At 44.1% G+C, this 25,669-nt stretch overlaps 1 protein-coding gene across 17 annotated transcripts in view; it reads left to right on the top strand.

Annotated features, from left to right (window-relative positions):
- The window catches only part of LOC122540755 (rho GTPase-activating protein 32), a 591,094-nt gene that overhangs the window by 309,043 nt on the left and 256,382 nt on the right, over positions 1–25,669 (top strand). For all 17 annotated transcript variants that reach the window (XM_087976520.1, XM_087976515.1, XM_087976502.1 and 14 more), the window contains one exon: positions 813–897. In XM_087976520.1, coding sequence (XP_087832646.1) covers positions 813–897 — 85 coding nt within the window. The remainder of the gene's footprint in view (positions 1–812; positions 898–25,669) is intronic.

The raw sequence follows: 25,669 nt of genomic DNA, 5'->3' as shown, positions 1-25,669 counted from the left end.
TAGGATTCTCAAGTAGACCATAGGAATGTTCTCGACTCTGCCTGGACTGGGAATGGAAACAAGTGAAACAGCAATTTCTGACCCAGTATCCCAAGCAGTCTTTTGGGGACATTCATTTAAGGAGTTGAATATCTTGTATTACTTTTCTTTCATGACTCTCTCATGTACATTCAAAGGAATTGAACCTTGAGCCATTTGTACAATGACTGTAGCTAGAGGAGGTCTTTACAAAACCTTCTGCTTTTTTTCACATTACTCTCAGCCTATCCATTCTTAGGGTGTGAGGATGGTGCTTCTGTTGTCTTTGTCTAAATGTCCTGAGAAGGTTGACTTGAATCGTTTAAAATAACTTGCTATGGAATAGCTTACTAGGCTACTTCAGTGGGTCATCGAGTTCTTTACAGTGTGGGACTGGAGTCACGCAAATTCCAGACAGGGCTAAAACATGTTGATGAATCAAATGGGCTTTCTTGACAACCCATTTCACACTACCAGCTTTTGACAATTTTTAAGTTTTTCAGACTGAGTTCGAATTCTGCACTGTAGTATTCCCACTTGATGATTGCTTGGGGTGGATTGCAATCTTGTGCTTTAGAAATTTTGTGTTTGAGTGGGGGAGAATCTTATCTGATTTCTTCTGTTGCCTGTTATCTTCTGGGTAATTCTGACAAAGAAAATTTTCGTACCTGCAGGGTAGAAATCAACTGAGCAAGGGAATGTTAACAGAGCTATTGGAGTTACTATGTAAGCGTAAGTTGTTCCTGGTAAAAGTGAAGGTTAACATTAATGCCGTGTTCCTCTCAATGTTGCAGGATGGCATTCACGAAAGGTCACTTTCCCAAACTGGCAGAATGTGCCCATTTCCACTATGAGAATGTTGACTTTGGCAGCATACAGGTGAGTGGCAGTTTATGTACCTTATATACTAAAACATGGTTGCGCTAGTATACCTCACCGTGGTTATGCAACAATATTATAATACAACATTCTGTCAGAAAGTAGTAGTATTATATCTCACTGTATTGTGACCATTGTGATGCTGTTTATAATAGCAATTCTGTGACATTTCAGATTCCATACTTTATTTTGTAATCAACTTGTGTCTCACCATAAAAGACCAGAGACGATCTTGACAGAAGCAAGTGTTAGCCAAATACCATCATTTCCTTACGCTATGAAGCTAATAACTGCCAATTGATATAGAACTTTTGGAAAAGTTTTCTGCTGTGGATCCATTGGAATTGGATTGTAGTTCCTAAAATCTGAGTTTGTTTTGCAGCTGGGAGAGAGAGTAAACATTAATTCGGTTTGTCTCGGCAAGGTAAAAATGTAGTACCAAAAGTTGCAAGGATAGTGTGCAAACACTTTGTTCCATTCAGCTGCTATCTTTTGGGGAGTCCTGATACCCATGGTTGAAATGACCATGCTATCTTTTTGCAACAATAATCTTCTTGAAATGTAAACATAAGAAATGGGAGCAGGAGTAGGCAGTTTGGCCCCTTGAACTTGCTCGACCATCCAATAGGATCATAGCTGGTTTGACATTCCTCATATCCATTTTCCTGCATTTTTTGTACCCCTTGATTCCCCTACTGATCAAGAATCTATCTATCTCAACCTTTATTATTAACGAGGACTCTGCCCCACAGCAGTCTGTGGCAAGAAATTCCAAATCTCTTGAGAGAAGAAATTCTTGCTCATCTCAACCTTAAATGGTGCTTTTTTATTCTAACACAATGCCCTCTTGTCCTAGACACTCAGATGAGGAGAACCATCCTCTCAGCATTTATGCTAGTAACTGCACTCCAAGATGAACCTTTACCATCAACTACTACCCTCTGTCTTCTTCCAGCCAGCCAATTCCTAATCCAAACCTCCAACTCACCCTCAATGCCATGCCTCCGTATTTTTTGCAGTAGCCAACCATGGGGACCCTTATCAAATGCCTTACTAAAATCCATATACACCACATCTACCGCTTTCCCCTCGTCTACCTCCTTAGTCACCTTCTGAAAGAATTCAATAAGTTTTGTGAGGCACGACCTGCCCATCACAAAACCATGCTGACTATCCTTGATCACATTATTCCTATCCAGATGTTCATAAATCCTATCCCTTACAATTCACTCTAAGACTTTGCCCACAACAGAAGTGAGACTCACCGGCCTACAGTTACTAGGGTTATCCCTACTCCCCTTCTTGAACAAGGGAACCACACTTGCTATCCTCCAGTCTACTGGCACTATTCCTGTAGACAACGAGGACATAAAAATCCAGGCCAATGGCTCTGCAATCTCCTCCCTTGCTTCCCAGAGAATCCTAGGATAAATGCCATCAGGCCCAGGGGACTTATCCATTTTCACCCTTTCCAGAATTTCCAACACTCTTCCCTACATACCTCAAAGCCGTCCATTCTAATTAATTGTGACTCAATATTCACATCGGCAACAATGTCCTGTTCCTGAGTGAATACTGACGAGAAGTTCCAGAAGACTGGAGGATGGCTAATGTTGTTTCATTATTTAAGAAAGATAGCAAAGACAAGTTAGGAAACTTCAGACCAGTGAACTTGACATCAGTGATAGGTAAGTTATTGGAGAGGATACTGAGGAACAGGATCAACCAACATTTGAATAGTCAAGGTCTGACAAGGGGTACTCAGCATGGATTTATATCCAGGAAGTCATGTTTGGGCGGCACGGTGGCACAGTGGTTAGCACTGCTGCCTCACAGCGCCAGAGACCCGGGTTCAATTCCTGACTCAGGCGACTGACTGTGTGGAATTTGCACGTTCTCCCCGTGTCTGCGTGGGTTTCCTCCGGGTGCTCCGGTTTCCTCACACAGTTCAAAGATGTGCAGGTCAGGTGAATTGGCCATGCTAAATTGCCCGTAGTGTTAGGTAAGGGGTAAATGTAGGGGTATGGGTGGGTTGCGCTTCGGCGGGTCGGTGTGGACTTGTTGGGCCGAAGGGCCTGTTTCCACACTAATCTCATCTAAAAAAAAAAATCTTTGAGTTTTTCCAGGAGGAAACCAAGAAGATAAATGTGGGTAGGACAGTGGATGTTGTCTATCTGGACCTTTGACAAGGTCCTGCAAGACTGGCTGGCCATGAAGGTTAGCTCGTATGGGATCCTGGGAGAGCTAGCTAATTGGATTTAAAATTGGCTAAATGGTAGGAAGCAAAGAGTGATGGTTGAAGGCTGTTTCTCGAACTGGAGACCTGTGACTCGTGGTGTGCCACACGGGTCAGTGCTGGGACCTTTGTTATTTACATAAATGATCTGGATGTGAATGTACAAGGCATGATTAGTAAGTTTGCAGATGATATAAAATTAGGAGGTATCATTGAAATTGAGGAAGGTTGTCAAAAATTACAGAGGGACATGATCAGATGGAGAAGTGGGCTGAGGATTGGCAAATACAATTCAGTACAGATAAGTGTGAGGTGTTGCACTTTGGAAGGTCAAACCAAGGTAGGACTTATGCAGTAAATGGTAAGGTCCTGAGAAGTGTTATGGAACAGAGGGACCTAAGAATACAAGTACATAGTTCTTTGAAAGCAGCATCACAGGTAGACAGGGTGGTAAAAAAAGGCATTTAGGATGTTGGCCTTCATTGATTGACGCATTGAGAATAGCAGTAGGACGTTAGGCCACAGTTGTATAAATTGTTGGAGTTTTGTGTACAATTATGGTCACCCTGTTATAGGAAAGACATCATTAAACTGGAAAGAGTGCAAATAAGATTAACGAGGATATTTGTTGCCAGCAACAGTAGGCCTGAATTATAGGGAGAGGTTGGCCAGCATAGTACTTTATTCCTTGGAACATAGGTGAATGAGGGTGACCTTATTGAGGTGTATAAAATCATGAGGGCATAGATAGGATGAATGCATATAGTTTTTTTCCCTTGGAATCGGGAATTGAAAACTAGAGGGTATAGTGAGGGGGGTAAAATTTAAGAAGGACCTGAGAGGCAACTTCTTCACACAGAATGGTGCGTATGTGGAATGGGCTGCCAGAGAAAGTGTTTGAGGGAGATACATAACTACATTTAAAAAACATTTGGATAGTCAAGGTCTGACTAGGGATACTCAATATGGATTTGTGTGCTGGAAGACATGTGTGACAAATCTTTGAGATTTTCCAGGATGGAACCAAGAAGATAGATGAGGGTAGGACAGCGGATGTTGTCTATCTGGACTTAAGTAAGGCCTTTGACAACATCCTGGAAGGCATGCTGGTCATGAAGGTTAGCTCACATGGGATCCAGGGAGAGGGAGCTAATTGGATTCAAAATTTTAAAAACATTTGGATAGGTGCATGGATGGGAAGAGTTTAGAGGGATACGGACCAAATCTGGGCAATTGGAACTAGCTTAGTAGACAGTTTGGGCCAAAGAGCCTCTTTCCATGCTGTAGTTTTCTATTACTTCTTTGCCAACATTTTTCCCAACTTACTTAACCTATCAATATCTCTCACGCAATCTGCCTATTTCCGTGTCATCTGCAAATTTGGCTACAGTATATTTATTTCCTTCAGTTCATTAACTTAAGTTGTGAATCGATGTGGTCCCAGCACTGATCCCTTTGGAATCCCACTAATTGTGGATTACCAACCTGAAAAAGAACTATTTCCCACTTGTTGTTTTCTACCCATTGGCCAATTCTCTATCCTTGCCAATATTCTACCTGCAACATCTTGGATCCGTACCCTATGATTAACCTTTTGTGAGGTACCTTGATGAGTGCCTTCTGAAAGTCTAAATACAATGCATCTGCCTACTTCCCCTCTATCTACTCTGGTTGAGGCTTCCTTGAAATTCTCTAATAAATTAGTCACAATTTCCCATTCACAAAGCCTGCTATTTCTCATATTACTGCAATAATGTCTGTAAGCAGAACCACAGGCAAGACTAAACTAAATTTCTATAACATAAAGAACCATTGCCTAAAATTTATCAATTCTCCTGATTCAATTGCTGAAGGTCTTCCTTTTTTTTTCCCTTAACTGCTACTGTCCACTGGCTTCCAACAACTATTTACCAGTGTGACCATGTACCTGTCCTGCTCAGTAATGCCACTGCCATCTTAAATATCCTGCGCTACTCTTGTGATGTATTATTTTCCTGTATTAAAAATAGGTTCCAGCTGCCAAATCCAGGCTTGTCTGTATTTGACTGGCTTTAGTCTGCCATCCATTTCAATTTGGTATCCTCAGCAAAGAACTGTTTCAATCTTCACTGTGAAATCAGTTACAAACAGCACTGATCTCTGAGGCTCTGTATGACATCAAGATGCTTTTGATACTTAATTTGTTGTTTGTCTGAGTGAGTGATGTATTTGAGAAACAATGCAGAATTTAATGCAATTGATATGTTAGTCCAGCCCACCTATTGAACCAATGGAAAAACCACACAGATTCTGAGGGGCATGGGAAGAATTGTTTGAATTGAGTGCCTGCCAGAGAATTAGCTGACCAGCAGTGGTCTTTCATGGGATTTAGGAGTCTTGGTGTGGAAATGCTCCAGCTGCTGACCAATTAGAGACTTACTGCTCTCCATAACTGGCTGTGCCACTGTTAGCAGTGGCTGCAGTCAGGAATACTGCAGGGCCAGTACCAAATGGCACCATTGGATCACTTGATTCGAATTAATAAGGGCGGATTTAGGTCACACGAGAGTGTTTGGGGAAGAAGGATCAGAGAACCCCTTTCTTCCCCATGCTGCGTCTCTCATGAAGGAACCCACTTCAAAGAATATGGGAAGACGTAATGGAATTTGCTAAGTGATTTTCAGGAATCATGGGTAAGCAGTGCCATTCTCACTCAATCTCTGAACTAGCACTAGGTTCTGGTGGGCTCAAGAATAATAATATAAATTTTGTTCCAGCTAACAGTTTAATTTCGGGAAGTTATCCTGGGATGGGGAAATATGTTCGGATTCTCTTGCTATTAATTGTGTTTTCCTGCAATATTTCCTGCCTCAGTTGCCTACATTAAATACAGCTCAGTGCAATTCTCGTTTTTTTTAAACTGAAATGTCTGACCTTTACTGGCCCACAACAATAGTTTTCATCTTAACTTTTCCTGTGATCTCAATGAGAATGGGTTATTCTATCCCGAGATGGCAGCATCTACAGTTGTTTACAGGCACTCATCTAAGGGTGATCTGAAACTAATGCATTGCTAAATTGTATACCTTAAAATTTGGGCGACAAATGAGTTGGCTGTGTATCATGCAGACCGCTCTGTCAACACAGATGGGGTGAACTTTGCTCAGTCTCTGAATAAATGAAAACAGGATGTGTTTTCCAGCAGATGTCCAGCCAGTATGTGTCAATTTTCAGATCAATTGCATTTACTGTATCAGCCTTCGTGCTTTATCTTCTGTTGTCTGCATCTGTTGTTGCTTGGAGTAGGGTGTGTGCGTTCTCTAGAACCTATGATCAAAGTCTCTTCTGTCTACTCACCATGAAGGTTATGCGAGCGTTTGAAAGAAAAGCTTTACACTCAAGTGATACAGTGACAGCGTTGCCAAACCAGTCACTGTTCACAGGTCAATGAGAAAACAAAAGCAGCAGTACGAACAAGTGAATTTTTCACTATTTTACATTATTGAGAATTTGCCTGCAGCTATTGTTGGCATGAAGCACACCCTGCAGCACTAACACATGTGATACATTGTATCAAAACTGACTAAATAGGTCTGACTATTTGCCAAATTACTGTGAAAAGCCCATATATGAATAGTGATCACAGACAGGTTCATTACATTAGATGCTTGCTACTACAATGTACCAAATTTCCTTCTGGTTCAGGAGAGAACATTTTAAGAAATGGCAGATTACACTTAGTTTCTTTATTGGATAAGTATTCCTGATGAAGGGCTTTTGCTCTAAACAACGATTCTCCTGCTCCTTGGATGTTGCCTGAGCTGCTGTGCTTTTCCAGCACCACACATTCCATTTTAAGAAATGGATGTATGATGCTCAAAATAAAACAAACCAACATAGGAAGTCACTGAACGAGCATTGGCATTGCGTGGTGCTGAGAGTTTGATAATTTGGGATAACATAAATAAAACTGGTTCTACAGTTGAAAAGCAAATATTGTCAGTGCAGTGGGGAGAGCTAGGACACCAGAAGTAGTTCAGTGGTCCTTCAGAGAGTTAGCAAAAATATGATGTGAATAGCTGTCTTTTGTGCTCCCCATAGCTTTAATGATAAACACAAAGAACATTTTGCTCCCTTCAGTGAAGTGTATTTTGTTGCTGAATCAAGAAATGTTAATGCCTGTCACTAATGTCGCTGCCATTAATGAACACCACATTATTTCGATTTCAATGTTCTTAATTACCAACAACTCCCCTCCCCACCCCAAGATCAAGCCCTGACAACTTGTAAACGATGGTGTCATCAAGCAGTGCACGTCAGTACTGACTCCGATTTTAAACTGCCAGAGAGAGACCAAGTCATAGCCTACTCTGCCCTGGCATTTTAAGTGCTGGTCTAGTTGCTTCACATTGTTTACTGTGGAGAAGGACATAGATGATGTAGAATGTGGGGAAATAGAAGGTGACATCTTGAAAAATGTCCATATTACAGAGGAGATAGTGCTGGATGTCTTGAAACGCATAAAAGTGGATAAATCCCAGGACCTGATTAGGTGTACCCTAGAACTCTGTAGGAAGATAGAGAAGTGATTACTGGGCCCCTTGCTGAGATATTTGTATCATTGGTAGCCACAGATGAGGTGCCAGTAGACTGGGGGGTGTCTAAAGTGGTGCCAGTATTTAAGAAGGGTGATAAGGAAAAGCCAGGGAACTATAAATCAATGAGTCTGACATCGATGGTGAGTAAGTTGTTGGAGGGAATCCTGAGGGACAGGATTTACATGTATTTGGATAGGCAAGCACTGATTAGGAACAGTCAGCATGGCTTGGTGCGTGAGAAATCATGTCTTACGAACTTGATTGAGTTTTAATAAGTAACGAAGAGGATTGATGAGGGCAGAGCGGTAGATGTGATCTACATGGCCTTCAGTAAGGCATTCAACAAGGTTCCCCATGGGAGACTGGTTAGCAAGTTAGATCTCATGGAATATAGGGAGAACTAGCCATTTGGATACAGAACTGGCTTGAAGGTAGAAGGATGTTGTGAAACTTGAAAGGATTCAGGAAAGATTTACAAGGATGTTGCCGGGGTTGGAGGGTTTGAGCAATAGGGAGAGGCTGAATAGGCTGGGGCTGTTTTCCCTGGAGCGTTGGAGGCTTAGGGGTGACTTTATAGAGGTTTATAAAATCATAAGGGGCATTGATAGGATAAATAGACAAGGTCCTTTCCCTGTGGTGGGGGAGTCCAGAACTAGATGGCATGGTTTAGGGTGAGAGGGGAAAAATTTAAAAGGGGCCTAAGGGGCAACTTTTTCACACAGACGGTGGTGTATGGAATGAGCTGACATGGATTCATGTGGCAGAGGGCTGGGAACCAGAAGAGAAGACGAGTAGACAGTGAGGTGGAAACTAGAGACTGTAAGGAACAGGATCATGAAGTTAACATTACCAAGGGGAAGAGTAGGCAGAGAGTAGATGATCGGAAAGGAACTGGTGGTCTTAATGCAAGGAGTATAGTGGATATGGCAGACAAACTTAGGACTTGGATTGGTGCCTGGGAGTATGACGTTATTGTGATCACAGAGACTTGGTTGAAGGAAGGGCATGATTGGCAACTAAATGTTCCAGGATATAGATGCTTCAGATGGGACAGTGAGGGAAGTAAAAGTCGGGGGGGGTGGAGTTGCATTGTAGGTCAGGGACGATATCATGGCTGTGCTAAAGGAGGACACTATAGAAGGCTTGAGCAGTGAGGCATTATGGGTAGAGCTGAGAAATAAGAAGGGTGCAGTTACATCGTTGGAGCGTGTACTACAGGCCTCTCAACAGTGAGCGTGAGGTAGATGAATAAATAGGTAAACAAATTATGGAAAGATGTGGAGACAACAGGGTGGTGGTGATGGAAGATTTTAATTTTCCCAACATTGACTGGGATGCACTTCGTGTCAGAGTTCTTGATGGGGCAAAATTTGTAAGGAGCACCCAGGAAAGTTTTCCAGAGCAGTATGTCAGTAGTCCAACTAGCGAAGGGGCCATATTGGACCTGGTGTTGGGGAATCAGCCAGGCCATTTGGTAGAAGTTACAGTGTGGGATTTCTTTGGGAATAGTGACCAGAGTTCTGTAGGTTTTAGAATACTTGTAGACAAAGATGAGAGTAGTCCTAAGGGAAGAGTACTAAATTGGGCCAAGGCCAATTGTGCAAAATTCATCAGGAGCTGGGAAATGTGGATTGGACACAGCTATTTGAAGGGAAGTCCACATTCGATATGTGGGAGGCTTTCAAAGAAAGCTTAAAGATCGTGCAGGATAGACATGTCCTTTTGAAAACTTAGGGATAGGAAAGGGAAGATTCGTGATCCGTAGATGATAGGATGGGGAGCCTGGATGACCAGCCAAAAGGAAAAGGGAAGTGTACATGAAGTTCAGGCATCTTAGAACAGAACAGGCTTTGAAGGAATATCAGGAGAGTAGGACCAATCTTAAACGAGGAATCAAGCGGGCTAAAAGGGGTCATGAAATAACTTTCCTGAAGAAGGGCTTATGCCTGAAACGTCGATTCTCCTGTTCCCTGGATGCTGTCTGACCTGCGCTTTTCCAGCAACACATTTTCAGCTCTGATCTCCAGCATCTGCAGTCCTCACTTTTTCCTCATGAAATAATTTTAGCAAGCAGAATTAAGGAGAATCCCAAGGCCATTTATTCATATATAAGAGGCAAGAGGGTAACTAGAGAAAGAGTTGGTCCACCAGAGGATAAGGAAGGAAGGTTGTGTGTCGAACCTGAGAAGATGGGTGAAATTCTCAATGACTACTCAATGAGGAGAGGAACATGATGAATGTTGAGATTAGAGATAGAAGTTTGTTTACTCAGGATCACGTCATAACGAGGGAGGATGTGTTGGGTAAGCTAAAGGAAATTAAGATGGACAAATTCCAGGACCGGATGGGATCTATCCCAGGTTGCTGAGGGAGGTGAGAGAGAAAATAGCTGGGGTCCTGACAGATATCTTTGTAGCATCGTTAAACACAGGTGAAGTGCTGGAGGACTCGAGAGTTGCTAATGTGGTCCCCCTGTTCAAGAACGCTAGTAGGGATATTCCAGGTAACTATAAACGGGTGAGCCTGACGTCCGTAGTCGGAAAGTTGCTGGAGAACGTACTGAGGGGATAGGATCTATTTATATTTGGAAGACGAGCTTATCAGTGATAGGCAACATGGTTTTGTGTGGGGGAGATCATGCCTTACCAATTTAATAGAGTTCTTTGAGGAAGTGACTAAGTTGATAGATGAAGGAAGGGCTGTTGATGTCATATACATGGACTTTAGTAAGACGTTTGATAGGGTTCCCCATGGTAACAGGGTGTGCAGGGTGTTCTAGCTCAGTGGATAAAGAACTGGTTGAGCAACAGGAGACAGACTGTAGGAGTTGAAGGGAGTTTCTCGAAATGAAGTAAGGTGAACAGTGGTGTTCCACAGGGATCAGTGCTGATCTGAAAGAGGGCATTGGTGGTCTGATCAGTAAGTTTGCAGATGGCACGAAGATTGGTGGAGTAGCAGAAAGCATATGGAACTGTCAAAGAATACAGGAGAAGATGGACTGGAGAGTTGGGTGGAGAAGTGGCAGATGGAGTTCAATCCGGGTAAATGTGAGGTGATGCAGTTTGGAAGTTCTAATTCTAGAGCGAACTATACTGTAAACAGAAGAGGCTTGAGAAAAGTTGATGAGCAGAGAGATCTGAGAGTTCAGGTCCATTGTACCCTGAAGGTGGCTGCACAGGTAGACAGAGCAGTCAAAAAGGCTTATGTATGCTTGCCTTCACTGGATGGGGTATTGAGTATAAGAGCTGGCAGGTCATGTTAAAATTGTACAAGACTTTGTTTCAGCTGCATTTAAAGTACTGTGTACAGTTCTGGTCGCCACATTACCAAAAGGATGTGGATGCTTTGGAGAGGGTGCAGAGAAGGTTTACAAAGATGTTTTCTGGTATGGAAGGTGCTAGCTATGAAGAGAGGTTGAGTAGGCTTAGGATTCATTTTCATTAGAACAAAGGAGATGCCAAGACCATGAAGTTACACTGATTGAGGTTTACAAAATCATGAAGGGTATAGACAGGATGGATAGATATAAGCTTTTTTCCCAGGGTGAGGGATTCAATAATGAGAGGACACGTATTCAAGGTGAGAGGTGAAAAGTTTAAGGTGGATACACGGGGAAAGTACTTTACACAGAGGGTGGTAGGTGCCTGTAATGCGTTGCCAGCAGAGGTAGTAGAGGCAGGCACGGTAGATTCATTTAAGGTACATCTAGACAGATGCATGAGTAGGTGGGGAGCAGAGGGATACAAATCATTTGGAATTGGGCTATAGGTTTAGACAGTGGTTTTGGATTGGCACGGGCTTGAAGGGCCTAAGGCCCTGTTCCTGGGCTGTAAATTTTCTTTATTGTTCTTTGTTCAGTGAATAGTCAAGGTCTTTTTCCAAGGATAGGGGAGTGCAATCCTTGAGGACTTGCATTTAAGATGAGAGGGGAAAGATTTAAAAGCAACCTAAGGGGAAGTGTTTTCACACAGAGGATGGTATGTGTATGGAAGGAGCTGCCAGTGGGAGTCGTGGAGTTGGGTACAATTACAGCATTTAAAAGGCATCTGGATGGGTATTTGAATATGAAGAGTTTAGAGGGATATGGGCCCCAAGTGCTGGCAAATGGGACTAGATTAGGTGAGGACATCTGGTTGGCATGGATGAGTTAGACTGACGTGCCTGTTTCCGTGCTGTGCATCTCTGTGAGTCTATGATTGTAATCGTAGGCATTTTCCATGACACATTATCAGAGAGCATTCATAAGAGAAGCTGGGGCATGTCAGACAGGCAACATAATGAGATCATGCAATCAGAAAATTGATAACTCATGAACAGCAGAGGCAGCAGTACTTGGACACAAGAACATTTCATCAGTCTGCCTCATTACATGTTTGTGTGTCTGTCTCTGTGTTTTACATATGTTTACTTGTGTTGATTCTTCTTAGATGTTATAAAGTTGCTTTTTGATTTTAAAAATAGAACTGGTTTAGTTTTTAAAGCCAATCCATTGAAAAGAATTCTGTAAAATACCACACTTTGATGTTCTTGTCAATGCCAAGACCATGAAGTTACACTGATGAGGGGAAACCCCTGTTCATGTTTCTCTGGTGACAGTATGATTGTAGAGCTACTCAGTACTCCAGTCTGCATGTCTTGTGGTGAGCTGTGCTGTTGGTCGTGGCAGCAGTGGGAGAAAGACTCAAAAGTGGACTTAGAGCAAACTCATTTCTAACAGCATGTCGGCCTTCCTAAGTTAAACCTGTAAAGATGGAAACCGAATATACAGGCACAATCTTCTATGATTAAAATGAAAATATGTGTTCTTGAGGTGATGATGTCAAACTGTGGAAAGAAACCTGACCATTTTCAGTTTACCTGCCTATTGTGAGACTCTCCGATTTCACCTACCTCCTGTGTACTGGGGTGTCTTGCAGCTATTATCTCTGTGTATTAGTTTTCCACATCTAGATAATGGTGGGCCACATTTTTGGTTTACAGTTACCAGTTGATTAATTACTTAGCTTGACATTGGTCTGTCGGGGCACTAAATATAGCAATGTAATTTATCTATGTTTTTACATTTTTGTTTTCTTTGAGTCATCTACAGGGTGGTGAGTGGAGTAGTTGCTGTACATGTAGACAACAGGGGTTCATCATCATTTCTTTACACTGTTATAGGTTAGTGAATGGGCTTGGTGTGTAAGGGAGCTGTTCAGTCTCTGTGCAGAGCTGATTTCAATGCACCATCCCTGACCTGCCATCTCGTGATTAAGGAGTTAGATCCCAGAAGAAGGTCAGTTGTCTCAGGGTGTTGTTTCAACCTGTCCTTAATTCTGAAGACTTGTTAACATATGAAGTCTCAATCTTGAGGCTAGAGTGTATCGTGGAAAATGGTCCCCACTGTGGAATTGATCTAAGCTCTAAGTGTTCATTTGTGTAGCACAGGACAATAAAAATTGAAACACTCGGCACAATGGCAGGCTTGCAAAGGATAATGGGGGACATTAACTTGCTAATAATTGTGGTTTTTTTTAGTCATGTGCCTGATGTGCTTTGGTAAAGACTGAGAAATGAAGATGAATGTCTCAAATCCCATTGGTTGAGACAGACCTCACCATCTCTTTATTTCTAGTTGTTCTGGTTGATGTGATTTTTGAGGAGATATGTAAATTGAAAAACCTGGAGCATTATTAAACAGTGATATTCTCAAAATTTGCTTCTAACTTTCCCTTACTCACTCTTAGTGAGACTGAGCTAGGTTCATGTCGGCATGTTCACTTCTGTGTCTGTCAAGGAACGTGGAGGCTGATATTGGACTGAGAGCGAGTTTTGAGAAGATTTGTAGCTCAGGTTGAGATTATGGATGTAGGTTTGCTCGCTGATCTGCAAGGTTCATGTTCAGACGTTTCGTCACCATACTAAGTAACATCTTCAGTGAGCCTCTGGATGAAGCATTGCTTTCTATTTATATGTTTGAGTTTCTTTGGGTTGATGTCATTTTCCTGTGGTAATGTCATTTCCTGTGCTGATGTCATTTCCTGTGGTGATGTCAATTCCTGTTCTTTTTCTCAAGGGGTGTTAAATTGGGTCCAAGTCATTGTGTTTGTTGATAGAGTTCCGGTTGAAATGTCATGCTTCTAGGAATTCTCATGCATGTCTCTGTTTGGCTTGTCCTAGAATGGATGTGCTGCCTCAGTCGAAGTGTCCTTCCTTATCTGTATGTAAGGATACGAGTGAGAGAGGGTCATGTTATTTTGTGGCTAGTTGATGTTCATGTATTTTGGTGGCTAGTTTTCCGCCTGTTGTCCAATGTAGTGTTTGTTACAGTCCTTGCACAGTATTTTGTGAATGACATAAGTTTGGGTTCACCAAGTGGATGATACCTTTGTCATCACTAAATGAAACAAATTAGAGGAAACCTTCAAGACCATGAACAATACTCTTACTGGCATAAAGTTCACTAAAGATGAGGAAAACAACAACAAACTGCCATTCCTAGATGTCACAGTAGAGCGAATAGCCAATGGGGAACGTCAAATCAGCGTTTGCAGGAAAACAACACATGGATCAAATATTGATCAACAAAAGCAATCCTCCCAACATCCACAAACGAAGCTGCATCAGAACATTATTCCAACAAGCCACCACACACTGCAGCACAGAGGAACTACGCAGAGCAGAGGAAAATCACCTACACAATGTGTTCAAAAAGAACGGGTACCCAATGAACACAGTCTGTGGATTTCTCAGCAACAAACCCATACAAGCAGACAAAACACGTTCAGAAACCCTAGCCATTACCCCTACGTCAAAGACTTCTCAAATGACTGCCAGACTACTTGGACCCCTTGGCATCATGGTAACCCACAAACCCAGCAACATACTAAAACAGCAGCTAGTTTACTTGAAAGACCCTATACAGACAACAAGCAAAACTAATGTCATTTACAAAATACGGTGCAAGAACTGTAATAAACACTACGTTGGACAAACAGGCAGAAACCTAGCCACCAGGATACATGAACACCAACGAGTCACAAAACGACATGGCCCTCTCTCACTAATATCTTTACATGCAGATGAGGAAGGACACCACTTCGACTGGAACAACACATCCATCCAAGACAAGCCAAACGGAGTCATGCACAAGAATTATGGCATTCCAACTGGAACTCTATCAACAAACATATTCACTGGCATCCCATTTCTCACCCCCTGAGAAAAAGAACAGGAAATTACATCACCACAGGAAATGACTTCACCAGCCCAAAGATACCCAAACATACAACAGAAAGCAGGAATCAGCAGCAGTACTTAGTCTGGAGGCTCACTGAAGATGTTACCTAGTATGGTGACGAAACGTCTGAACATGAACCTTCCAGCTCAGCGAGCAAACCTACATCCAGTTGGGTGTGGGCTCCTGAGCATCTTCTCAAATATGTCTTTCATGTTGAATACATTGGGAAAATGTATCTTCTCTTCCCCCCCTTCGTTCTCTTCCCCCCCCTTCGTTCTCTTCCCCCCCTTCGTTCTCTTCCCCCCCTTCGTTCTCTTCCCCCCCCTTCGTTCTCTTCCCCCCCCTTCGTTCTCTTCTCCCCCCTTCGTTCTCTTCTCCCCCCTTCGTTCTCTTCTCCCCCCTTCGTTCTCTTCTCCCCCCTTCGTTCTCTTCCCCCCCTTCGTTCTCTTCCCCCCCTTCGTTCTCTTCCCCCCCTTCGTTCTCTTCCCCCCCTTCGTTCTCTTCCCCCCCTTCGTTCTCTTCCCCCCCCTTCGTTCTCTTCTCCCCCCTTCGTTCTCTTCTCCCCCCTTCGTTCTCTTCTCCCCCCTTCGTTCTCTTCTCCCCCCTTCGTTCTCTTCTCCCCCCTTCGTTCTCTTCTCCCCCCTTCGTTCTCTTCTCCCCCCTTCGTTCTCTTCTCCCCCCTTCGTTCTCTTCTCCCCCCTTCGTTCTCTTCCCCCCCCTTCGTTCTCTTCCCCCCCCTTCGTTCTCTTCCCCCCCTTCGTTCTCTTCCCCCCCTTCGTTCTCTTCCCCCCCCTTCGTTCTCTTCCCCCCCTTCGTTCTCTTCCCCCCCTTCGTTCTCTTCCCCCCCCTTCGTTCTCTTCCCCCCCTTCGTTCTCTTCCCCCCCTTCGTTCTCTTCCCCCCCCTTCGTTCTCTTCCCCCCCCTTCGTTCTCTTCCCCCCCTTCGTTCTCTTCCCCCCCTTCGTTCTCTTCCCCCCCTTCGTTCTCTTCCCCCCCTTCGTTCTCTTCCCCCCCCTTCGTTCTCTTCCCCCCCCTTCGTTCTCTTCCCCCTCTTCGTTCTCTTCCCCCCCTTCGTTCTCTTCCCCCCCCTTCGTTCTCTTCCCCCCCCTTCGTTCTCTTCCCCCCCCTTCGTTCTCTTCACCCCCTTCGTTCTCTTCCCCCTCTTCGTTCTCTTCCCCCCCCCTTCGTTCTCTCCCCCCCTTCGTTCTCTCCACCCTTCTTTGTCCCCCCCCCTCGTTCTCCCTCCTTCGTTCCCCCCCTTCTTTGTCTTGTCTTCTCTTCTCCCCCCCCCCCCCCCTCCCATTTGTTCTCACCCCACTTTGTTCTCCTCCGCCCCCCTTTGGTTCTCCTCCCCCTTCGTTCTCCCCCCCCGCTTTGTTCTCCCCCCGCTTCATTCTCCCCCGCTCGTTCTCTCCCCTCCTCCATCTGCCCTCCTCGTTCTCTCCCCCCCTCGTTCTCTCCCCCCCACTTCGTTCTCTCCCCCCCTTCGTTCTCTCCCCCCCTTCGTTTTCTCTCCCCCCCCTTCGTTTTCTCTCCCCCCCCTTCGTTCTCTTCCACCCCCCCTTCGTTCTCTTCCCCCCCACTTCGTTCTCTCCCCCCCCTTCGTTCCCTCTCCCCCTTCGTTCTCTCCCCCCCCCTTCGTTCTCTCCCCCCCCTTCGTTCTCTTCCCCCCCCTTCGTTCTCTTCCCCCCCCTTCGTTCTCTTCCCCCCCCTTCGTTCTTTTCCCCCCCCCCCTTCGTTCTCTCCCCCCCCTTCGTTCTCTCCCCCCCCTTCGTTCTCTCCCCCCCCTTCGTTCTCTTCCCCCCCCTTCGTTCTCTTCCCCCCCCTTCGTTCTTTTCCCCCCCCCTTCGTTCTCTCCCCCCCTTCGTTCTCTCCCCCCATTCGTTCTCTCCCCCCATTCGTTCTCTCCCCCCATTCGTTCCCTCCCCCCATTCGTTCTCTCCCCCCATTCGTTCTCTCCCCCCATTCGTTCTCTCCCCCCATTCGTTCTCTCCCCCCATTCGTTCTCTCCCCCCCTTCGTTCTCTCCCCCCCCTTCGCTCTCTCCCCCCCCCTTTGTTCTCTCCCCCCCTTTGTTCTCTCCCCCCCTTTGTTCTCTCCCCCCCCTTTGTTCTCTCCCCCCCCTTCGTTCTCTCCCCCCTCTTCGTTCTCTCCCCCCCCTCGTTCTCTCCGCGCCCTTGTTCTCCCCGCCCTCATTCTCCCTGCCCTCGCTCGACTCCCCGTTTTCCCTCCATTCTCCCCTTTGTTCTCCCCCCCCTTGTTCTCTCCCTCGTTCACCCTACCCCCCTGTTCTCTCCCCCCCACTCTACTCCCCTCAGCTCTACCCCCATCGTTCTCTTCCCACTTTGCTCTGCTATCCCCTCTCAACTCCATCCTTGCTCTTACCCCCCCGTGCTCTCCCCCTCAATCTCCCACTCCTTCGCTCTCCCAAACCCCCCCCCGATCTCCCCTCCCCGCTCTCCCATCCACATTCTCCCCTTCCTTGTTTTTTCCCATCCCTGCTCTTCATCCGTACTCTTTCCCCCTGCCTCCCTGTCACCCCTTTCCACTCCCGGGTCATTCTTCTCTCCTCCCCTGAGTCACCTTTCTCCCACCCATCCACATTCTCCCCTTCCTTGTTTTTTTCCCATCCCTGCTCTTCATCCGTACTCTTTCCCCCTGCCTCCCTGTCACCCCTTTCCACTCCCGGGTCATTCTTCTCTCCTCCCCTGAGTCACCTTTCTCCCACCCAAGTCACTTTTATGACCCCCTCTCTCTCTCTTCTCTCTTTCCCCCCCCCCCAACCCTTCACCCCAATTACTCGCCTCTGTCTCCCCGCTCCCCCAGTCTTTCTTCTCTCTCCTCCTTCGCCTCATCACTCTTTCCTCACCCCCCTCCCCGGCACTCTTTCCTCACCCCCTCATTCTTACCTCCCTCACAACCTCTCTATTTCCCGCCGTTTTCCCCACCTATACTCCTCCCTCTATTCCCCCCCCACCCCTTAACTTCTCCTCCCTCTCTCCCCCCCTCACACTTTAACACTCCCCCACCTCTCCATTTCTTGCTGTTTCTTCCACCCCTCCATTTTCCCTAGGGAGAGTTGATGAAAGTGAGCAGTTTCTCCAAGCAAACATATCTTTGAAGCAATTTGGCCTCCAGTAGTGCACAATAAAAAGTGCAGGGGTTAAATGGGCCCTCTTGCAAGTGAGCAGTTCACACTTCATCGTAGCTTTTGTTGCCTTAAAGCTTGCAAGACCTGAGTACTGTCCCCCCCCCCCGTCCCCCCCCGGGGTCATAACACAAAGTTTGAGATACCCAGTTTTTTCCAGTGCAGTGAATTATTATGAATAACACTATGAGGAAGCAAAACTATTTATAGCTTATGCAATGATTGTGAATAAATATTTGTAAAGCAGGAATAATGGCAGGGTGTGGGTCACTTGGAGAGCCAGTAGGGATACACCAGAGGTTTTCTGGATAATTCCTGTACAAAGTGATGCTATCCATGAGATGTGAAGCCTGATCTTATTCTCCCATGTTTATATTCTTTTTTCTCAGCCTGAGTTTTGCTGCTGTTATCATAAACGTCCTATCTATTGCTGGCCACAGCTCCTTTATGGGGCACAAGCTGGAGAAATTGATAGTGGAGGGAGAGACTCGGGCAAAGAGCGGGAGTTAAAATATTTCGCTTTTCTGTAGCCTCCTTTTTGTTCTCCGTCACTCTTTACTAAATGCTGCAGACATATAATTAATTCTGTTGGCATTTGGGGTATTGGATCTCTCAGAGATACAGAAGAATTAAATCATGTATTCACAGCTGCTGCCACCTTCTGGGACCTGTGCATTCAGTCCATGGACTTCCATTTCCTCTACCCCTCTCCATAGCCACCCATTTATTATGTATTCCCCAGCTTTGTTCCTCCAACCACTCCCCCACCCCCATACATAGCCTCATGCTTCTCCAGATTAAATTCCATGTCCAATTTTTATACCCTCTTAATGATTGGAGGATGTTAGTTTGTGGTAAAACTAGAGGGACAGGCTATACTAAGGGTAAGACCTACTGCTCCCAAGCTGTTCTCCAGTTTCTGATTGGTCGTATCCAATGTCTGTTGCGGAAGGGTATGATGCTGGGTGGGTCAGGGCTAGGGTCATGGTTACCTGGCTGCTGTCCTCAAGTACCTGACCACACCAATGCTTGATTTGGCAGGCAATACGGCCCAGAACAACAAGAAAACCAAATCATTGATAATGAACCAATCATCTCTTCATGATCAAATACACGCAAAGTTTTTTATCATCTGCAAATGTTAAAATCATGCCTCTCATTCAAGTTTAAATTATTAATAAACTCCACAAAAAGCAGAGGATCCAACACTGTGATGTGACAAACCACAGGAAACTACTTTGCATTTGCAAAAACATCCATCAACCATTTGCTTCCTGTCACTGAGTGAGTTTTGAATTGGGTTTGCCACATTCCCCTGTATCCTATGCACTTTTATTTTTCTGACCAGCCTACTGTATGGAATCTTGTCAAATCCCTTATCAAAGTCCATGTGGACGACATCCACTGCGTTACTTAAATTCATTCTCCTTGTTACTTTCTCAAAAAATTTGATTAATTGAGTAAGACATGACCTTCCCTTGACAAAATCATTCTGACTATCCCTGATTGGTTGACACTTTACCAGGTAACAATTAATCCAAGTAATTTACCTACTACTAATGTCAAACTGACCACCCTTTAATTATTTAACCTATTCCTTAGCACTATTTTGAACAATAATTCAATGTTCACAAACCTCCAATTCTCTGGTATTTCACCTGTATCAAGTAAGAATTGGAAACTGATCCTCAAAGCTCCATAAATTTCTTGCCTAGTTTTCTCTAACAGCCAAGGAAAGAATCAATCCAGCCGTGGTGATCTATTCAACTGCAGTGAGGTCAGTTCCTCCAAAATGTCTCTTCTCATTGTACAAATATAGAAACATACGAACAAGGAACAAGGGTAGGCAGCTTGGCTGTTGGAGCCTGCTCCATGCAATAAGCTCATGGCTGATCTGATTTTTAACTTCAACCCTGAGTTCCTGCATATCCCTGATGATCTTTCAGCCTCTTGAGAGTGGAAAATCTATCTATTAACTAAGGGGCTACAATTTCAAGATTATCAGCAAGAGAACTACAACAGAGATAGGATGCAAAGTCTTTATTCAGAGAATTGTTATAAGTTGGAATGTGCTGCCTGGGAGAATGTTGCAGGTGAGGTTTGAGAAGAGAGCTGAATATATATTTGAAAATGTTAACTTTAGAAAGCTAACGAGAAAGGCTGGCAAATGGGCATGGGGAACGATCACCAGACCCAAAGTGTTAACTTTGATCTCTCTGCACAGGTACTGCCAGACCTCCTGAGCTTTTCCAGCAACTTGTGTTTTTGTTTCTGATTTACAGCATCTGCAGTTCTTTCAGTTTTTATTGTGACTGGGACTAGCTGGGTGACGCTTTTAGGAGCTGGTACAGACATTGATGGGCCAAACTCCTGCCTCTTGTACATAAAACTGCACTGCTGCCTCACAGCACCAGGAACCTGGGTTCAATTCCGTTCTTGGGCGACTGTCTGTGTGGAGTTAGCACGTTCTCTCCAGTTTCCTCTCTCAGTTGAAAGATGTGCAGATTAGATAGATTGGCCACGCCAAATTGTCTGTAGTGTCCAAGGCCCCGTTATTAACTGGGAGATGCAGGGTTACAGGTATGGGTAGGGGGTTGGGTCTGGGTGCGATGCTCTTCAGAGGTTCAGTATTGACATGATGGGCTGAATGGCCTGCTTTCACATTAGGGATTTTTGTGATTTCTGGGAAACTCTTTCTATACTTCTGCTTTAAAATATTTCAAGATTCTGTATCCAATGTCTTTTGAGGAATGGCATTCTAAAGATTCTTAAGTCGCTGCGGGAAAAAAAGGTCTCCTTATCGTTGATTTAAATGGGAAACCCCTTACTTTAAATGTGACCCCTAGTTGTAGATTTTCCTGCAAAAGGAAACATCACTTTTATATTCACCCAGTCAAGTCCCCTCAGGATCAATTAAATCACCCTGACTCTTCTAAACTCCAGATGATAAACATTTAGTCTGTCTGTCCTTCTGTCATAAGGCAATCTGCTCATTCCAGGTATTAGTCCAGTAAACCTTCTCTGATCTTCCAATGCATTAACATCCATCCCTAAGTACAGTGAGCAGTATTCCGGATGTGGTCTCGCTAATTGCCCTGTATAACTGAAGCATGACCTCTCTACTCTCGCATTCCATTCCCCATAACATAACCACAACATTCTATTAGTTTTCCTGATTACTTGGTGTATCTGCACACTAACCTTCTGTGTATCATGCACTTGGACACCCAGATCTTTCTTCATTTCAGGTGCAACATTCCACCATTTAGAAAGTCTGCTTTTTAAAACTTCTGTTCTGCCAAAATGGACAATTTCACACTTTTCCACAATGTGCTCCATTTGCTAGATCTTTTCCCACTCACTTAGCTTATCTATATATACCCCTTTATATACTCCTTATGTCCTCATAACTTACTTTCCTAACCATCATTGTGCCATCAGCAATTTTGGCCATTATACCTATGATCCCTTCATCCAAATCAATTGTATAATTTGCAAAGAGTTGAAACATGAGCACCAACCCCTGTGACACATCACCTATGGCATTCTGCCAGCCTGAAAAACACCCAATTATTCCTACGCTCTGCTTCCTGTTAGCCAGCCAATCTTCTTACCATGTCAAAACATTACCACTACTAAGTATACATTTTTACTTTCCGCAGTAGCTTTTGAAGTGGCACATTATCAAATGCCTTTTGAAAATATAAATGCAATGCATTTACATCACAAATTAATTTCAAAGATCTCCAATACATTAATTAGACATGATTTTCCTTTGACCGAACCATGGTCATATTCATTGTATGACCCTTTGATTTTTTTTGCTATAAATTCTGTGTCTGATGTATTCTCTCTCGTTACTGCCTGAGGAAGGATTAGATTAGATTAGATTAGATTATATTACAGTGTGGAAACATGCCCTTCGGCCCAACAAGTCCACACCGACCCGCCGAAGCGAAACCCACCCATACCCCTACATTTACCCCTTACCTAACACTACGGGCAATTTAGTATGGCCAATTCACCTGACCCTGCACATCTTTGGACTGTGGGAGGAAACCGGAGCACCCGGAGGAAACCCACGCAGACACGGGGAGCATGTGCAAACTCCACACAGTCAGTCGCCTGAGGCAGGAATTGAACCCAGGTCTCAGGCACTGTGAGGCAGCAGTGCTAACCACTGTGCCACCGTGCCGCCCACGAGCAGAGTGGGGGCTCTGAAAGCTTGTGGTTTCAAATAAATCTGTTGGACTATAACCCGGTATCATGTGATTATTTTTCTGACCCCCTTTCCCCCAGCCCCCTTTTCTTCCCCCTTGCCCGTATCCCCCTTTTCTGCCTCCCCTTTCCCACAGCCCCCTTGCCCCATCCCCCTTTTCTGCCTCCCCTTTCTCCCAGCCCCCTTGCCCCATCCCCCTTTTCTGCCTCCCCTTTCTCCCCACTCTTTTCTGTCACCTTCCTCCCCACTCTTTTCAGCCCCTCTTTCCTCCACTCACCTTTTTATGTTGTCCCATCCTGCATTCCTCTTCATTTTCTGACCTCGCCACTGTGTTGAGTCTAGGCATTCCTGGCTTTCTTCCATGAGGATCAAATCGTTTGAGACTTTGAATCATAAACAGCATTGTGGAAAGCCTGTCAGGTATGAGGTAGTCCTCTGAACTGATGGACGGTTGAGACTCTGAAAGTATCTAACTGGGTCAATAGCATGAAACCCATCTCCTGGTAAGGAATCCAGAACAAGGGAGCACAGCATTTAAGTTACAGTGAAACCTTTCAGGGCTGATGTATTAATGAACTTCTTTATTCAGAGGGTAGCTGAAATGTGGAGCATCCTTCTCCTAAAAAGAAACGCAACTGAGGCCCGAGAAATTTCCAAAACTCAGATTGTAAGAGGTAAAGATATCAGTGTTTAAGTATATAAATGGAATTGAATATTGATCAGCGATGATATAACTAGATGTCATTGATCCACAGAGCACAGACACAGGCCCTTCGCCCCAACTCTTCCATGCTGACCAGATTTCCTAAATTGAACTAATCCCATTTGTCTGCATTTGGCCTTTATCCGACTAAACTTTTCCTATCCATATAGCTGTCCAAATGTCTTTTAAATGTTTTAATTGTACCCACCTCTACCATTTACTCTAGCAGCTCATTCCATATATGCAACACCCTTGTGTGGAAAAAGTTGTTTCTCAGGTCTCTTTTTTTAAAATCTTTCTGTTCTCACTTTAAACCTATCATTGAATCCCGACGGTGTGGAAACAGGCCCTTTGACCCAACAAGTCCACGCTGACTCTCCGAAGAGCAACCCACCCAGACCCATTCCCTTACCATCCTATACTGACCCCTGATTAATGCACCTCACCTCCACATCACTGAACAGTGTGGGCAATTTACCATGGCCAATTCACCTAACCTCCACATCTTTGTGGAGGAAACTGCAGCACCTGGAGAATATCTATGCAGATACAGGGAGTATGGCTTCTAGTTTTGGACTCAACTATCATGGGGAAAAGACCTTGACTATTCCCTTGTCTGTGCCCCTCATGATTTTTAAAATCTCTATAAAGTCACCCCTCAGCCTCCAGCGCTCCAGGGAAAAATATCTTGGCCCCTCCATAGAACTCAAACCTTCCTATTTCAGTAACATCCTTGTCAATCTTTTTTTTTTTAACACCCCCTCTAGTTTAATAACACTCTTCTTATAACAGAGCAACTAGAATTGTATTCAGTACTCCAAATTTCACCTTATATTGTCTTGAACAGTTGTAACATGATGATCCTGCTCTTGTGCTCAGTGCTCTGATAGATGAGGGCAAGCATGCTAAACTCCACCAACCTGTCTACCTGTGACGCCAATTTGAAGGAACTATGTACCCGCACCGTAGGTGTCTCTGTTTGACAACACTCCCTAGGATCTTGTGATTATCTGTGTCAGTCCTGCCCTGAAGGTTTTGACTTTTAGGCAAGAACTTTCAGAAGAGGAGAAGGATATTTGCAAGTAAAGGGACGGCTAGAAAGTGGAACCTTCAAAGCTGAGATGATGACAGTCCAGAGACAAGTATGTTCCTGTTAATGTAAAGGGCAAGGCTGGTATAGGAAATACTGGATGACCAGAGAAATTGAAGCTCTGGTCAAGCTAAAGAAGGTTAGCATATACCAGGTATAGACAACAGGTATTGAATGAATACTGTTACAACATGGAGTTAACCCCCCCCCCCCCCCCCCCCCCCCCCCACTAATTTAAACCAGCAACACAGAAAAGATTTACCCTGTGCCGTAATCTGTTAAAATTTGAGAGGCCAAGAACTACCCCAAAGGTCACTATTTAAAATAAAAGTTAACAACTTTATTTTTTAAAGTTTAACAGAGAATAATTAACTAAAAGCTATGTACAACTATTTTCTCTAACCTATCTTTTACTTTCCCTCCACAATACTGGTCCGATATAACCCCGATTAAGATTTACAGAAAAATTCAAATTTCAAAACCAGCTAGCTGTCGAATCTTCTCTTTGTAGATTTGCTCTCCAGGTCAATGTTTTTTTCTGTGCAAACTCCTTCTTGAGACAGGTATCTCTGAGTTCTGACCAGCAGCCTACATTTGTTGTCTTTTGGCAGTTCTCCCCCCAACTGTTCAATTTATTTTAATACTTATACCCCAAAGCATCAGATCGTTTCATTGGTTTTAATATTGTCAAACTTGATTGGAGGTTAGTATCTTGGGGTATAATTTAAACAGATTGGCCGAATTCAAATTTGTTTTTGTCTCATAGCAACTCAGGTACTGCGAGCTGCTGGACCGAATGTTACATTGTAAATTCTCCAGTACTCTGCGTGCTTGCTAAGTCCTTCACTCTCTCAAAGGTACAATACCCCTCTACGCCTTCATAACACCTCCCCCTTTAAGAAAAAATAAACCAGATGGCTTCATTTTATTTTCTATTCTTTAAACACACTACCATAACATACAGATAACTTTAATTTAAGTCACATTAACTTCTTCATATATAAATAAATAAATATATCTAACATTGAATAGATGTATCTTATCTGTACTTCATCAGTTAAATCTGCTATAAAGTATCTACAATTACATTCTTACGACCCGAAACATGTACTATTTTTAAATTAAAAGTCTGTAACATAAGGCTCCAATGAAATTGCCTCATATTCTTGTCTTTAAAGCATTTTAAGAACATAAGCGGATTGTGATCTGTGTGCAGAACTGTCTCCGACACATTGTTCGTGACATGCACATTAAAATGTTGTAAGACCAGTACCAAACTCGATAGTTCTTTTTCGATAGTGGAGTATTTCGTGGATGTTGAGTTTCTTCAAAAAGTAACCAAGCAGTTCAATCCCATCCTCCTCTTCCTGCAGCAGTACAGTTCCAACCCCTATATCACTAGCATCAATGGCAACTTTAAGAGGTTTTGAAAAGTTTGGTGTAGATTTCAAATGGTCAAATGTCTCCTGGCATTGTTCTGCCCACAGAAACTTTGTGTTCTTCTTCAGCAAATCGATTAATGGTGCCAAAACACTGCTGAAGTTTCTAACAAACTTTTGATAGAATCCACTGAGTGCTAAGAA

This window comes from Chiloscyllium plagiosum, unplaced genomic scaffold (assembly GCF_037043375.1).
Source record: "Chiloscyllium plagiosum isolate Xiang-an unplaced genomic scaffold, Cpla_swu_hap1 HiC_scaffold_29, whole genome shotgun sequence".
Lineage (NCBI taxonomy): Eukaryota > Metazoa > Chordata > Chondrichthyes > Orectolobiformes > Hemiscylliidae > Chiloscyllium > Chiloscyllium plagiosum.
The sequence above is the reverse complement of the archived record's forward strand: the minus strand, read 5'-3'. Positions and strand labels throughout refer to the sequence as shown.